The sequence below is a fragment of the Hyla sarda genome, chromosome 5 (genome assembly GCF_029499605.1).
Source record: "Hyla sarda isolate aHylSar1 chromosome 5, aHylSar1.hap1, whole genome shotgun sequence".
NCBI classification, from domain to species: Eukaryota; Metazoa; Chordata; class Amphibia; order Anura; family Hylidae; genus Hyla; species Hyla sarda.
In genome coordinates, this window is record NC_079193.1 from 383328752 (window position 1) to 383343302 (window position 14551).

Sequence of the window (14551 nt, forward strand, 5' to 3'; positions counted from 1 at the left end):
TGAGCTCAGCAGAAAGTATCACGCATGATAGGATAAAAGATACAAAGCTCAGCAGACAGTATTACATGACACGGATTAGATACAGAAGCATCACATGTGAAAGGCTTAGATACACAGTTCTGCACCCCTGACAGGATTAGACTCAGCATCTCAGCAGACAGGACATGACTCCGCCAGCAATATACCGCAAAACAGAATTAGATACTGCATCTTGCCACAGTATCCAAATTGAAGGCTTAGATACGGCAGCTCAGCAGACAGTATCGCACAGGAAAGGCTTAGATGCGAAGCTCTGCAGGCAATATTATACATAATAGGATCAGATACAGGAGCTCAGCAGGCAGTATCACACATGAAAGGCTTAGATACAGCATCTATTCAGAAAGTATCAGAATGAGAGGCTTAGATACATGGCTCCGAGAACAGTATCACACGTCAGTAATAATTAGGATTCCGGTTCACATTCATCTGACCTTTTCTCTATGCAGAGCTGGGTGTCTCCATGGTAACAGACTACAAACAAGCCCTGTGTAGTCAGGCCCCTCTGTCCTATGGCTGCGAGATCCGACCACAGAACCTGTTTGGCGTTTGTTACCATGGAGACACATTGCTCTGCAGCGGAGCTGTTGCAAAACTACGGCTGTCCGGGCATGCTGGGAGTTGTAGTTTTCCAACAGCTGGAGGCACCCGAGTAGGGAAATACTGAGCTTGACCTACAGCCTGTGTCTCTAGCGATTCCTTTTGCCTGTCTGTGCATGCTGGGAGTTGTAGTTATAGATCACCATGGCGACAGAACAACGCAACATCTACAACGTAACATTTATTCCTACATCACGTCCACATCAGTTATAAATTATCTTTTACACGTATGTACATTGGCGCGGGTGGCCCTGGGCGCCGGGTTATAACACTATGGGGGAGGGGCACTGCGTTCAGTACATGGACTCGTTACTCTGCACCGCACTGAACGGCAGCTGGAGGGCGCTGATGTTGGGGATGTTGGGGTTCCTCCTGGTGGGGTTCCTCTTGCGGTTCCAGAGGAGCAACGTGTTGGAGCGCTTACCGCCCGCCATCTTCCTGTTCTCCTTGTTCCCCTGCAGAATCTCGCTGGACGTCAACATGGACGACTTCTTGTCCTGTATCTGGGGGAGGGGAAAGAGATGCCGTCATACCGGAGCGTAATATAATATAATACCGGAGCGTAATATAATATTATACCGGAGCGTAATATAATATTATACTGGAGCGTAATATAATTTTATACCGGAGCGTAATATAATATAATACCTGAGTGTAATATAATATAATACCTGAGTGTAATATAATATAATATAATACTGGAGCGTAATATAATATAATACCTGAGTGTAATATAATATAATATAATATAATACTGGAGCGTAATATAATATAATACTGGAGTGTAATATAATATAATACTGGAGCGTAATATAATATAATACCTGAGTGTAATATAATATAATACTGGAGCGTAATATAATATAATACTGGAGTGTAATATAATATAATATAATACCTGAGTGTAATATAATATAATACTGCAGCGTAATATAATATAATACTGGAGTGTAATATAATATAATACTGGAGTGTAATATAATATAATACTGGAGTGTAATATAATATAATACTGGAGCGTAATATAATATAATACTGGAGTGTAATATAATATAATACCGGAGCGTAATATAATATAATACCTGAGTGTAATATAATATAATATAATACTGGAGCGTAATATAATATAATACTGGAGTGTAATATAATATAATACCTGAGTGTAATATAATATAATACCTGAGTGTAATATAATATAATATAATACTGGAGCGTAATATAATATAATACCTGAGTGTAATATAATATAATATAATATAATACTGGAGCGTAATATAATACTGGAGTGTAATATAATATAATACTGGAGCGTAATATAATATAATACCTGAGTGTAATATAATATAATATAATACCTGAGTGTAATATAATATAATACTGGAGCGTAATATAATATAATACTGGAGCGTAATATAATATAATACCTGAGTGTAATATAATATAATATAATACCTGAGTGTAATATAATATAATACTGGAGTGTAATATAATATAATATAATACCTGAGTGTAATATAATAGAATACTGGAGTGTAATATAATATAATACTGCAGCGTAATATAATATAAATGTGAATTTGGGTAGAAAAACAGACATGGTCGCACATCTACAATCTTGTATAATGATCTGATTGCTTCTCAGCATAATATCAAAAACTAACAGGTTGTTATTATACATTTTTGATCAAAAAGTACAAGCCCACTCGCCACGTCAAGGCCACCTATTTAGAGTGGGTCCCTAACGTCCCTAGCATAAAATGGCGCAGCACCGAGCGGCGACCACCACCCAGAGGCATTGGGGCCATTCTGCCAGTGGGTCGCTCCCCCCCGTGGGCACCTGTGTTGCGGCGGTGGTGGTCGCCGCCCGGTGCTACGCCATTTTATGCTAGGGACGTTAGGGACCCACTCTAAATAGGTGGCCTTGACGTGGCGAGTGGGCTTGTACTTTTTGATCAAAAATGTATAATAACAACCTGTTAGTTTTTGATATTATGCTGAGAAGCAATCAGATCATTATACAAGATTGTAGATGTACGCTATGTCTGTATTCTACTCAAATTCATATTGTGATTTCTATCTTCCCCCTTTTTTTTTTTTTTTTTGAACATGTGCTGCACTCTTCCCCACCCCCTCAGCCCAAACCTATATAGGTGGTAATTAGCCACACCAGGGCCATTTCACTCCTAGCTGCCTCCCAGTCTGACTGGGAGAGCAAGGTAAGTGAGCCATTACACCTTGTTCACACTGGTGTGGTGCGGGGCGGCGTCTGTTGCTGCCGTGGCGCTGTGTCTGCGGGCGGGTGCTGCCTATAGACTGGTTTGAGAGGCATTGGGGCCGCTCTGCCAGTGGGTCGCTCCCCCTCGTGGGCACCTGTGTTGCGGCGGTGGTGGTCGCCGCCCGGTGCTACGCCATTTTATGCTAGGGACGTTAGGGACCCACTCTGGATAGGTGGCCTTGACGTGGCGAGTGGGCTTGTACTTTTTGATCAAAAATGTATAACAACAACCTGTTAGTTTTTGATATTGTGCTGAGAAGCAATCAGATCATTATACAAGATTGTAGATGTGCGCTATGTCTGTATTCTACTCAAATTCGTAATATAATATAATACTGGAGTGTAATATAATATAATACTGGAGCGTAATATAATATAATACTGGAGCGTAATATAATATAATACTGGAGCGTAATATAATATAATACTGGAGCATAAAATATAATATAATACCGGAGCGTAATATAATATAATACCGGAGCGTAATATAATATAATACCGGAGTGTAATATAATATAATATAATACTGGAGCGTAATATAATATAATACTGGAGCGTAATATAATATAATACTGGAGCGTAATATAATATAATACTGGAGCGTAATATAATATAATACTGGAGCGTAATATAATATAATACTGGAGCGTAATATAATATAATACTGGAGCGTAATATAATATAATACCGGAGTGTAATATAATATAATACCGGAGTGTAATATAATATAATACCTGAGTGTAATATAATATAATATAATACTGGAGTGTAATATAATATAATACTGGAGCGTAATATAATATAATACTGGAGCGTAATATAATATAATACTGGAGCGTAATATAATACCGGAGCGTAATATAATATAATACCGGAGTGTAATATAATATAATACTGGAGTGTAATATAATATAATACCGGAGTGTAATATAATATAATACTGGAGTGTAATATAATATAATACTGGAGTGTAATATAATATAATACCGGAGTGTAATATAATATAATACTGGAGTGTAATATAATATAATACCGGAGTGTAATATAATATAATACTGGAGTGTAATATAATATAATACTGGAGTGTAATATAATATAATACTGGAGTGTAATATAATATAATACTGGAGTGTAATATAATATAATACCTGAGTGTAATATAATATAATACCGGAGTGTAATATAATATAATACCGGAGTGTAATATAATACCGGAGCATAATATAATACCGGAGCATAATATAATACCGGAGCGTAATATAATATAATACCGGAGTGTAATATAATATAATACTGGAGTGTAATATAATATAATACCGGAGTGTAATATAATATAATATAATACTGCAGCGTAATATAATATAATACCTGAGTGTAATATAATATAATATAATACCTGAGTGTAATATAATATAATACTGCAGCGTAATATAATATAATACCTGAGTGTAATATAATATAATACCGGAGTGTAATATAATATAATACCTGAGTGTAATATAATATAATACTGGAGCGTAATATAATATAATACCTGAGTGTAATATAATATAATACTGGAGCGTAATATAATATAATACTGGAGCGTAATATAATATAATACTGGAGCGTAATATAATATAATACTGGAGCATAAAATATAATATAATACCGGAGCGTAATATAATATAATACCGGAGCGTAATATAATATAATACTGGAGCGTAATATAATATAATACCGGAGCGTAATATAATATAATACCGGAGTGTAATATAATATAATACTGGAGTGTAATATAATATAATACTGGAGTGTAATATAATATAATACTGGAGTGTAATATAATATAATACTGGAGTGTAATATAATATAATACTGGAGTGTAATATAATATAATACCTGAGTGTAATATAATATAATACCGGAGTGTAATATAATATAATACCGGAGTGTAATATAATATAATATAATACTGCAGCGTAATATAATATAATACCTGAGTGTAATATAATATAATATAATACCTGAGTGTAATATAATATAATACTGCAGCGTAATATAATATAATACCTGAGTGTAATATAATATAATATAATACCTGAGTGTAATATAATATAATATAATACTGGAGCGTAATATAATATAATACCTGAGTATAATATAATATAATAGGGGACTGGCTGTCAGGGAATGCTGGGAGTTGTAGTTTTGCAATAGCTGGAGGCCACGGATTTTGGAAACACTGAGCTAGACCAATGTTCCCCAACCTATGACTCTCTAGCTATTGATTTGGCCTTTCAGGGCATGCTGGGATTTGTAGTTTTGCAACAGCTGGAGAGCCACAGGTCGGGAACACTGCTGCAGGTTGAGGGTCGGTAATTATTTAATAAGGTGTCCACAGCAGCACAGAGGAATAAAGATAAAGGTGAAGCTTCGCGCAGACATCTCACCGTGTTCTGGGGGTCGGCGCTCTGGAAGGTCACGACCTCTATGTCCGCCCCGTCCTCGCCCGTGTTCTTCAGCAGCTGGACCACCTGTGAATGTTTCGCCCACCGGCAGTCCTCGGCGTTCACCGACACAATGTATGACCCCTCCTTCACACCGGCCCGCTGCAACAGAAGAGCGAGGCCATGTCACATGACCAGGAGGGTTCACTGTGGAGCTCCATCTGCCATTCAGGACTCTGGGAAAGCTGGGGAAACTACCGTGGTGGTCACATTAGGGTCACCCAGATTTTCCAGATACAGAACTAGTTTATTGGGGGTTTGACTGTACGTACAGCAGCGCAGCCCCCGGGGACCACATCCGCTATGAGCACCGGGGAGTCGCCTCTCAGGGTGAAGCCAAAGCCGCCGTCTCCCGGGTCAAGGTGAACCTTCTGTGCCGGCCGCCATCTGTGCTTAGCGGAGAAGACGGAGACTGGACCCTGCAAGAGGAGTGAAAAGAAGGTGAGATGTCCTACCTACAACTCCCAATATCCTGAGACATGGAGAAAAGAGGGAGATCCTGCAGTGTAAGAGACAAAATCAGCAGAACTGTGAGCGCAGCTCTGGGTGCGACTGGAGGATAAAATCTCAACAGCATCATAACGGGACAAACATGATGAGGTCAACCCCCAACGGGACAAACATGAAGAGGACGACCCCCAACGGGACAAACATGAAGAGGACGACCCCCAACGGGACAAACATGTAGAGGTCGACCCCCAACGGGACAAACATGAAGAGGACGACCCCCAACGGGACAAACATGAAGAGGACGACCCCCAACGGGACAAACATGAAGAGGACGACCCCCAACGGGACAAACATGAAGAGGACGACCCCCAACGGGACAAACATGTAGAGGTCGACCCCCAACGGGACAAACATGAAGAGGACGACCCCCAACGGGACAAACATGAAGAGGACGACCCCCAACGGGACAAACATGAAGAGGACGACCCCCAACGGGACAAACATGTAGAGGACGACCCCCAACGGGACAAACATGAAGAGGACGACCCCCAACGGGACAAACATGAAGAGGACGACCCCCAACGGGACAAACATGTAGAGGACGACCCCCAACGGGACAAACATGAAGAGGACGACCCCCAACGGGACAAACATGAAGAGGACGACCCCCAACGGGACAAACATGTAGAGGACGACCCCAACGGGACAAACATGAAGAGGACGACCCCCAACGGGACAAACATGTAGAGGTCGACCCCCAACGGGACAAACATGAAGAGGACGACCCCCAACGGGACAAACATGAAGAGGACGACCCCCAACGGGACAAACATGTAGAGGACGACCCCCAACGGGACAAACATGTAGAGGACGACCCCCAACGGGACAAACATGAAGAGGACGACCCCCAACGGGACAAACATGTAGAGGACGACCCCCAACGGGACAAACATGAAGAGGACGACCCCCAACGGGACAAACATGAAGAGGACGACCCCAACGGGACAAACATGAAGAGGACGACCCCCAACGGGACAAACATGTAGAGGTCGACCCCCAACGGGACAAACATGAAGAGGACGACCCCCAACAGGACAAACATGAAGAGGACGACCCCCAACAGGACAAACATGTAGAGGACGACCCCCAACAGGACAAACATGTAGAGGACGACCCCCAACGGGACAAACATGAAGAGGACGACCCCCAACGGGACAAACATGTAGAGGACGACCCCCAACGGGACAAACATGAAGAGGACGACCCCCAACGGGACAAACATGAAGAGGACGACCCCCAACGGGAAAACCTGAAGAGGACGACCCCCAACGGGACAAACATGAAGAGGACGACCCCCAACGGGACAAACATGAAGAGGACGACCCCCAACAGGACAAACATGAAGAGGACGACCCCCAAAAGGACAAACATGTAGAGGAGGACCCCCAACGGGACAAACATGAAGAGGAGGACCCCCAACGGGACAAACATGAAGAGGAGGACCCCCAACGGGACAAACATGAAGAGGACGACCCCCAACGGGACAAACATGAAGAGGACGACCCCCAACGGGACAAACATGAAGAGGACGACCCCCAACGGGACAAACATGTAGAGGAGGACCCCCAACGGGACAAACATGAAGAGGAGGACCCCCAACGGGACAAACATGAAGAGGAGGACCCCCAACGGGACAAACATGAAGAGGAGGACCCCCAACGGGACAAACATGAAGAGGAGGACCCCCAACGGGACAAACATGAAGAGGAGGACCCCCAACGGGACAAACATGAAGAGGAGGACCCCCAACGGGACAAACATGAAGAGGAGGACCCCCAACGGAACAAACATGTAGAGGTCGACCCCCAACGGGACAAACATGAAGAGGAGGACCCCCAACGGGACAAACATGAAGAGGAGGACCCCCAACAGGACAAACATGAAGAGGAGGACCCCCAACGGGACAAACATGTAGAGGTCGACCCCCAACGGGACAAACATGAAGAGGAGGACCCCCAACGGGACAAACATGAAGAGGAGGACCCCCAACGGGACAAACATGAAGAGGAGGACCCCCAACGGGACAAACATGAAGAGGAGGACCCCCAACGGGACAAACATGAAGAGGAGGACCCCCAACGGGACAAACATGAAGAGGAGGACCCCCAACGGGACAAACATGTAGAGGTCGACCCCCAACGGGACAAACATGTAGAGGTCGACCCCCAACGGGACAAACATGTAGAGGTCGACCCCCAACGGGACAAACATGTAGAGGTCGACCCCCAACGGGACAAACATGTAGAGGTCGACCCCCAACGGGACAAACATGAAGAGGACGAGCCCCAACGGGACAAACATGAAGAGGACGACCCCCAACGAGACAAACATGAAGAGGACGACCCCCAACAGGACAACCCCTAACAGGACGACCCCCAATGGGACAAACAAGAAGAGGACGACCCCTAACAGGACAAACATGAAGAGGATGACCCCCAACGGGACAAACATGAAGAGGACGACCCCCAACGGGACAAACATGAAGAGGACGACCCCCAACAGGACAAACATGAAGAGGACAACCCCCAACGGGACAAACATGAAGAAGACGACCCCCAACGGGACAAACATGAAGAAGACGACCCCCAACAGGACAAACGTGTAGAGGACGACCCCCAACGGGACAAACATGAAGAGGACGACCCCCAACGGGACAAACATGAAGAGGACGACCCCCAACGGGACAAACATGAAGAAGACGACCCCCAACAGGACAAACGTGTAGAGGTCAATCCACAACGGGACAAACATGAAGAGGACGACCCCCAACAAGACAAACATGAAGAGGACGACCCCCAACAGGACAACCCCTAACAGGACGACCCCCAATGGGACAAACAAGAAGAAGACGACCCCTAACAGGACAAACATGAAGAGGATGACCCCCAACAGGACAAACATGAAGAGGACGACCCCCAACAGGACAAACATGAAGAGGACGACCCCCAACAGGACAACACCTAACAGGACGACCCCCAACGGGACAAACATGAAGAGGACGACCCCCAACAGGACAAACATGAAGAGGACGACCCCCAACGAGACAAACATGAAGAGGACGACCCCCAACGGGACAAACATGAAGAGGACGACCCCCAACAGGACAACCCCTAACAGGACGACCCCTCCACCTCCGGCCACTCACCAATCTGTGGAATATATCCTTCACCTTCACCTTGGAGAATATCGGGATCGTCACTTCTGGCTTCTGATGGGTTTTTGCTGGAAAGATGGAAAAGACGAAAATAAACTGAACAGCTCCAGAGGCAGAATATGAGAAGATAATCAGGGGCCCAGAAATCATAGAACACAACCTAGTAGGGGCCCCACACCCACATGGAGCTGTAAAAATTCCTTTTATTTTAATGTTCCCTGGAACTTTACTACAGATCTCTACAGTGGGAGCTCAGTGTATATAAAATCATACAGTCACCAGCAGGGGGAGCTCAGTGTATATAGAATCATACAGTCACCAGCAGGGGGAGCTCAGTGTATATAAAATCATACAGTCACCAGCAGGGGGAGCTCAGTGTATATAGAATCATACAGTCATCAGCAGGGGGAGCTCAGTGTATATAGAATCATACAGTCACCAGCGGGGGGAGCTCAGTGTATACAGAATCATACAGTCACCAGCAGGGGGAGCTCAGTGTATGTAGAATCATACAGTCACCAGCAGGGGGAGCTCAGTGTATATAGAATCATACAGTCACCAGCAGGAGGAGCTCAGTGTATATAGAATCATACAGTCACCAGCAGAAGGAGCTCAGTGTATATAGAATCATACAGTCACCAGCAGGGGGAGCTCAGTGTATATAGAATCATACAGTCACCAGCAGGAGGAGCTCAGTGTATATAGAATCATACAGTCACCAGCAGGGGGAGGTCAGTGTATATAGACTCATACAGTCACCAGCAGGAGGAGCTCAGTGTATATAGAATCATACAGTCACCAGCAGGAGGAGCTCAGTGTATATAGAATCATACAGTCACCAGCAGGGGGAGCTCAGTGTATATAGAATCATACAGTCACCAGCAGGAGGAGCTCAGTGTATATAGAATCATACAGTCACCAGCAGAAGGAGCTCAGTGTATATAGAATCATACAGTCACCAGCAGGAGGAGCTCAGTGTATATAGAATCATACAGTCACCAGCAGGGGGAGGTCAGTGTATATAGACTCATACAGTCACCAGCAGGGGGAGCTCAGTGTATATAGAATCATACAGTCACCAGCAGGGGGAGCTCAGTGTATATAGAATCATACAGTCACCAGCGGGGGGAGCTCAGTGTATATAGAATCATACAGTCACCAGCAGGGGGAGCTCAGTGTATATAGAATCATACAGTCACCAGCAGGGGGAGCTCAGTGTATATAGAATCATACAGTCACCAGCAGGGGGAGCTCAGTGTATATAGAATCATACAGTCACCAGCAGGGGGAGCTCAGTGTATATAGAATCATACAGTCACCAGCAGGGGGAGCTCAGTGTATATAGAATCATACAGTCACCAGCAGGGGGAGCTCAGTGTATACAGAATCATACAGTCACCAGCAGGGGGAGCTCAGTGTATATAGAATCATACAGTCACCAGCAGGAGGAGCTCAGTGTATATAGAATCATAGTCACCAGCGGGGGGAGCTCAGTGTATATAGAATCATACAATCACCAGCAGGGGGAAGCTCAGTGTATATAGAATCATACAGTCACCAGCAGGGGAAGCTCAGTGTATATAGAATCATACAGTCACCAGCAGGGGGAGCACAGTGTATATAGAATCATACAGTCACCAGCAGGGGGAGCACAGTGTATATAGAATCATACAGTCACCAGCAGGGGGAGCTCAGTGTATATAGAATCATACAGTCACCAGCAGGGGGAGCTCAGTGTATATAGAATCATACAGTCACCAGCAGGGGGAGCTCAGTGTATATAGAATCATACAGTCACCAGCAGGGGGAGCTCAGTGTATACAGAATCATACAGTCACCAGCAGGGGGAGCTCAGTGTATATAGAATCATACAGTCACCAGCAGGGGGAGCACAGTGTATATAGAATCATACAGTCACCAGCAGGGGGAGCACAGTGTATATAGAATCATACAGTCACCAGCGGTGGGAGCTCAGTGTATATAGAATCATACAGTCACCAGCAGGGGGAGCTCAGTGTATACAGAATCATACAGTCACCAGCGGGGGGAGCTCAGTGTATATAGAATCATACAGTCACCAGCAGGGGGAGGTCAGTGTATATAGACTCATACAGTCACCAGCAGGGGGAGCTCAGTGTATATAGAATCATACAGTCACCAGCAGGGGGAGCTCAGTGTATATAGAATCATACAGTCACCAGCGGGGGGAGCTCAGTGTATATAGAATCATACAGTCACCAGCAGGGGGAGCTCAGTGTATATAGAATCATACAGTCACCAGCAGGGGGAGCTCAGTGTATACAGAATCATACAGTCACCAGCAGGGGGGCTCAGTGTATATAGAATCATACAGTCACCAGCAGGAGGAGCTCAGTGTATATAGAATCATACAGTCACCAGCAGGGGGAGCTCAGTGTATATAGAATCATACAGTCACCAGCAGGAGGAGCTCAGTGTATATAGAATCATACAGTCACCAGCAGGGGGAGCTCAGTGTATATAGAATCATACAGTCACCAGCAGGGGGAGCTCAGTGTATATAGAATCATACAGTCACCAGCAGGGGGAGCTTAGTGTATACAAGATGGGCAGGGTTATCTGATGGCGCAGTAGTGGGATGGGTAGGGTTGTCTGATGGCACAGTAGTGGGATGGGTAGGGTTGTCTAATGGCGCAGTAGTGGGATGGGTAGGGTTGTCTGATGGCGCAGTAGTGAGATGGGCAGGGTTGTCTGATGGCGCAGTAGTGGGATGGGTAGGGTTATCTGATGGTGCAATAGTGGAATGGCAGGGTTGTCTGATGGTGCAGTAGTGGGATGGGCAGTGTTGTCTGATGGCGCAGTAGTGGGATGGGCAGGGTTGTCTGATGGCGCAGTAGTGGGATGGGCAGGGTTGTCTGATGGCGCAGTAGTGAGATGGGCAGGGTTGTCTGATGGCGCAGTAGTGAGATGGGCAGGGTTATCTGATGGCGCAGTAGTGGGATGGGCAGGGTTGTCTGATGGCGCAGTAGTGAGATGGGCAGGGTTGTCTGATGGCGCAGTAGTGAGATGGGCAGGGTTGTCTGATGGCGCAGTAGTGAGATGGGCAGGGTTATCTGATGGCGCAATATTGGGATGGCAAGGTTATCTGATGGCGCAGTAGTGGGATGGGTAGGGTTGTCTGATGGCGCAGTGGTGGGATGGGCAGGGTTGTCTGATGGCGCAATAGTGGGATGGGCAGGGATATCTGATGGCGCAGTAGTGAGATGGGCAGGGTTATCTGATGACGCAATAGTGGGATGGGCAGGGTTGTCTGATGGAGCAGTAGTGGGACGGGCAGGGTTGTCTGATGGCGCAGTAGTGGGACGGGCAGGGTTGTCTGATGGCGCAGTAGTGGGATGGCTGGGTTATCTGATGGCGCAGTAGTGGTACGGGCAGGGTTTTCTGTTGGCGCAGTAGTGGGACGGGCAGGGCTGTCTGATGGCGCAGTAGTGGGATGGCAGGATTGTCTGATGGCGCAGTAGTGGGATGGCAGGGTTGTCTGATGGCGCAGTAGTGGGATGGCAGAGTTATCTGATGGCGCAGTAGTGGGTTGGCAGGGTTGTCTGATGGCGCAGTAGTGTGATGGGCAGGGTTGTCTGATGGCGCAGTAGTGGGATGGGCAGGGTTGTATGGTGGCGCAGTAGTGGGATGGGCAGGGTTGTATGGTGGCGCAGTAGTGGGATGGGCAGGGTTGTATGGTGGCGCAGTAGTGGGATGGGCAGAGTTGTCTGGTGGCACAGTAGTAGGATGGGCAGGGTTGTCTGGTGGCGCAGTATTGGGATGGGCAGGGTGTCACCTAAGTCTGGCAGCATTCTCTTACGCTGAATGTCAGGGGCTTCGCCCGTCTCGAAGAAATCCTCCTCATGGTCAATGTCTGAGTATCTGCTGAGCGACCTCTTGTGCGCCAGGGTAAGCACTTCCTGTAGGATGTCCATCTTGCGCAGAATCTTGCACAGGCCGTGGATCCTCATTGCCTCCTCATGTTTAATCACGGCTTTCTTCAAGTGCGTCTTACCTGCAAGTATACGGGAGATATAGGCAGCGCAGGGCAGGGAGGGTCCATCTCAGCCAATGAGGACCCCTCACCCCCAGATATAGGCAGCGCAGGGCGGGGAGGGCTCTTCATCCCCCAGATATAGGCAGCGCAGGGCAGGGAGGGTCCATCTCAGCCAATGAGGACCCTTCACCCCCAGATATAGGCAGCGCAGGGCGGGGAGGACCCTTCATCCCCCAGATATAGGCAGCGCAGGGCGGGGGAGGGTCCATCTCAGCCAATGAGGACCCCTCCCCCCCAAGATATAGGCAGTGCAGGGCGGGGGAAGGTCCATCTCAGCCAATGAGGACCCCTCACCCCCAGATATAGGCAGCGCAGGGCGGGGAGGACCCTTCATCCCCCAGATATAGGCAGCGCAGTGCGGGGAGGGCCCTTCATCTCCCAGATATAGGCAGCGCAGGGCGGGGGAGGGTCCATCTCAGCCAATGAGGACCCCTCCCCCCCAAGATATAGGCAGTGCAGGGCGGGGGAAGGTCCATCTCAGCCAATGAGGACCCCTCACCCCCAGATATAGGCAGCGCAGGGCGGGCCCTTCATCCCCCAGATATAGGCAGCGCAGGGCGGGGAGGGCCCTTCATCCCCCAGATATAGGCAGCGCAGGGCGGGGGAGGGTCCATCTCAGCCAATGAGGACCCTTCACCCCCAAATATAGGCAGCGCAGGGCGGGGGAAGGTCCATCTCAGCCAATGAGGACCTCTCACCCCCAGATATAGGCAGTGCAGGGTGGGGAGGGCCCCTTCACCCCCAGATATAGGCAGTGCAGGGTGGGGGAGGGCCCTTCATCCCCCAGATATAGGCAGCGCAGGGTGGCGGAGGGCCCTTCACCCCCAGATATAGGCAGCGCAGGGTGGGGGAGGGCCCTTCACCCCCAGATATAGGCAGTGCAGGGTGGGGGAGGGCCCTTCACCCCCAGATATAGGCAGCGCAGGGTGAGGGAGGGCCCTTCACCCCCAGATATAGGCAGCACAGGGTGGGGATACAGCGGCTCAGGGGTTACCTAACTTCCGCCTCTCTTCCTGGTCCTGTAGCAGGAAGCTGATGGGGGGGCCCTCTGGAGGTGATGTGTGGAACTGCAAGAAGACCTTCTCGTGTTCTATGAGCTCTAGTCCAGGAGAAGCTGCAACAAAACACAACATGGCGGTATATATGGCACTAACATACAGCAGCCTGAACATACAGCAGTCAGAGAATTCCTTTAATCCAGAAATAACAGAACCCGATGGATTAGTCAATAATCCCGACCGCCCCATCCCCCGCAGGGATCTGCATTATACAATTATATTACACGGTGGAAGGAATTCGCATAAAGAGATTGCGGCCGATAATCCGGGATTTACGCTGCGGTTTAGGAGGCTCGAGCCCGGATCAGAACAGTAAGAACAAACTCATTGTTCAGGGTCCTTAACCCCATA

General features: G+C 47.2%; 1 protein-coding gene across 4 annotated transcripts in view; it reads right to left on the minus strand.

Moving 5' to 3' along the window:
• Positions 1–807: 807 nt before the first annotated feature.
• RHPN1 (rhophilin Rho GTPase binding protein 1) overlaps positions 808–14551 on the minus strand; it is a 71300-nt gene continuing 57556 nt past the window's right edge. For all 4 annotated transcript variants that reach the window (XM_056522910.1, XM_056522912.1, XM_056522911.1 and 1 more), the window contains 6 exons: positions 14137–14256; positions 12906–13100; positions 9059–9135; positions 5676–5822; positions 5347–5505; positions 808–1142 (listed from right to left, as the gene is read on the minus strand). In XM_056522910.1, the coding sequence (XP_056378885.1) occupies positions 933–1142; positions 5347–5505; positions 5676–5822; positions 9059–9135; positions 12906–13100; positions 14137–14256 (908 nt within the window). In that variant the 3' untranslated portion in view covers positions 808–932. The remainder of the gene's footprint in view (positions 1143–5346; positions 5506–5675; positions 5823–9058; positions 9136–12905; positions 13101–14136; positions 14257–14551) is intronic.